The following is a 1,605-nucleotide window of genomic DNA, read 5'->3' on the forward strand; positions in this document are numbered from 1 at the left end:
CGCCACGGGGCCCCGGCTGGCGGGCGCCTTCGCCCATCACGCCAGCTCCGCCGTGTCGCGGGCGCACCCGGCTCACGGTGCTGCCCGGGCTCGCACCTCGCTCTGCCCACGGCTTTCCCTTCTGCAGCGCAGCCAGCAGCCTCGCGCTCTGCCTTGAAGTACCAGCGTCATCATGTTTGCTCAGGCCCTGGCAGACGGTCCTTGGTCGTGCACACGCACGGGCACACGTGTGCAGCCAGCGTGGCARGCGCCCCAAGGGCCACCCCCTTGCAAAGTGCCTGCTGCAGGGATCCGCTTCYCCAGGGGCCAAAAGGCCCCCACCAGCCCCCCACGGCCCGACGCAGGGGGGCAGCGTGGCACTGGCGCCGTTCCGTCCCCGGGCTTTGAAGGTCCAGCGTGAGCGCTGCCAGGCGTTGTGTCAAGGCGCCCGCGCTGCGGCCAGTACGCCCGCACGATTAGCGGGGCCAGGGCTGCAGCTGCACCACATTGGCCGCCGAGCCCGAGCCCGAGCCCGAGCCCGAGCCCGGGACGGGTGGCCGGGAGGCTGCCAGCACTTCACTGCCCCAGAGAGACCCGGACAGAACGCAGTGCCGGCGTGCCCAGGCGCAGGCAGGAAGGAGGCCGTGCATACCTTGGCACCGGTACATTGGCACCTGCATCGCCCAGCCCATCCTCYGGGACAACACTGGGAGCGGGAACACTGGGTGCCCCAGCAGTGCCACGCTCCCGTTGGCGCAACCAGCACTGTCCCACAGCTTTGCCAACATTTTATTTGTACAAACCAGCAGCGGGACTGTGTCCTGCTGCTGAGATGGGGCTCCATGCTAATAAGTAGGGCTGTGCCTAGGGCTGGAGCAGGAGCTACCAGGGCCGCCAGAGTGGCACAGCGGCAGCCGCAGCTCCAGGAGGCAGCGGGCGGCGCTGCGGGGGCCGGTGGGGCACCCAGGCAGGCCAGGCAGGCGCAGTACCTGGCGTGGAAGCTCTTGGAGGGCTCTGCATTGGTGGGGCACCAGAGAGGGGCTGGTGCTGGGGCATCAGGGGTGAGCAACACATCCCTCAGGAACTGCACGGTCATCTCCAGGATATCCTCCTTCTTCAGCCTGCAGGAGCAGGAGCTCTGCAGGGCACGGCGGGTCAGTGGTGGCACGTGTCGATGGAGTGGGTTGGCAGCACCAGCCTTGGCAAGGGCCCGCGGGCAGGGAGCGGGGAGCTGTGGCTCAACGGGGATGGACGGGCCGGGCAGGATGGACGGGACGGGCAGGGGGCAGGAGGGACGYGGTGCGGGCTGAGTCTGGAGCGGGCAGGGCCGGGACAGGCTGGGACAGGCCGGGATGCGGTGGGGGCCGGGGYCAGCGGGTGGGGATGGCAGGGGCACGGCCGGGGCCGGGACGCTCACGTCCTTGCCGACGAGCGGCAGGATGAGCGTCGGTGGAGGCTCTCGTTGATGCGGGCGCGGCGGCGCTTCTCCATGAGCGGCTTGAGGGTCTGCGGGGAGAAGGGGGGTGAGGGCGGGCGGCGGGCTGCGGCTCGGCTCGGCTCGGCTCGGCTCGGCGCTCACCTTGCACGGCTTGGGAGCGGCGGGCGGGGCGGCGCGGCCCCCGACGG

General features: G+C 70.9%; 1 protein-coding gene across 1 annotated transcript in view; it reads right to left on the reverse strand.

Moving 5' to 3' along the window:
• The window catches only part of ACOT7 (acyl-CoA thioesterase 7), a gene marked incomplete at its 5' end in the record, with an annotated part of 20,914 nt that extends 19,429 nt beyond the window's left edge, over nucleotides 1–1,485 (reverse strand). Inside the window, 3 exons of the mRNA XM_085321737.1 lie at nucleotides 483–558; nucleotides 969–1,100; nucleotides 1,397–1,485. Of these exons, the coding sequence (XP_085177863.1) occupies nucleotides 483–558; nucleotides 969–1,100; nucleotides 1,397–1,485 (297 nt within the window). The remainder of the gene's footprint in view (nucleotides 1–482; nucleotides 559–968; nucleotides 1,101–1,396) is intronic.
• Nucleotides 1,486–1,605: the final 120 nt, after the last annotated feature.

Source organism: Rhea americana, unplaced genomic scaffold (genome assembly GCF_003343005.1).
Source record: "Rhea americana isolate MKP2758 unplaced genomic scaffold, rheAme1 scaffold_708, whole genome shotgun sequence".
Taxonomy (NCBI): Eukaryota; Metazoa; Chordata; class Aves; order Rheiformes; family Rheidae; genus Rhea; species Rhea americana.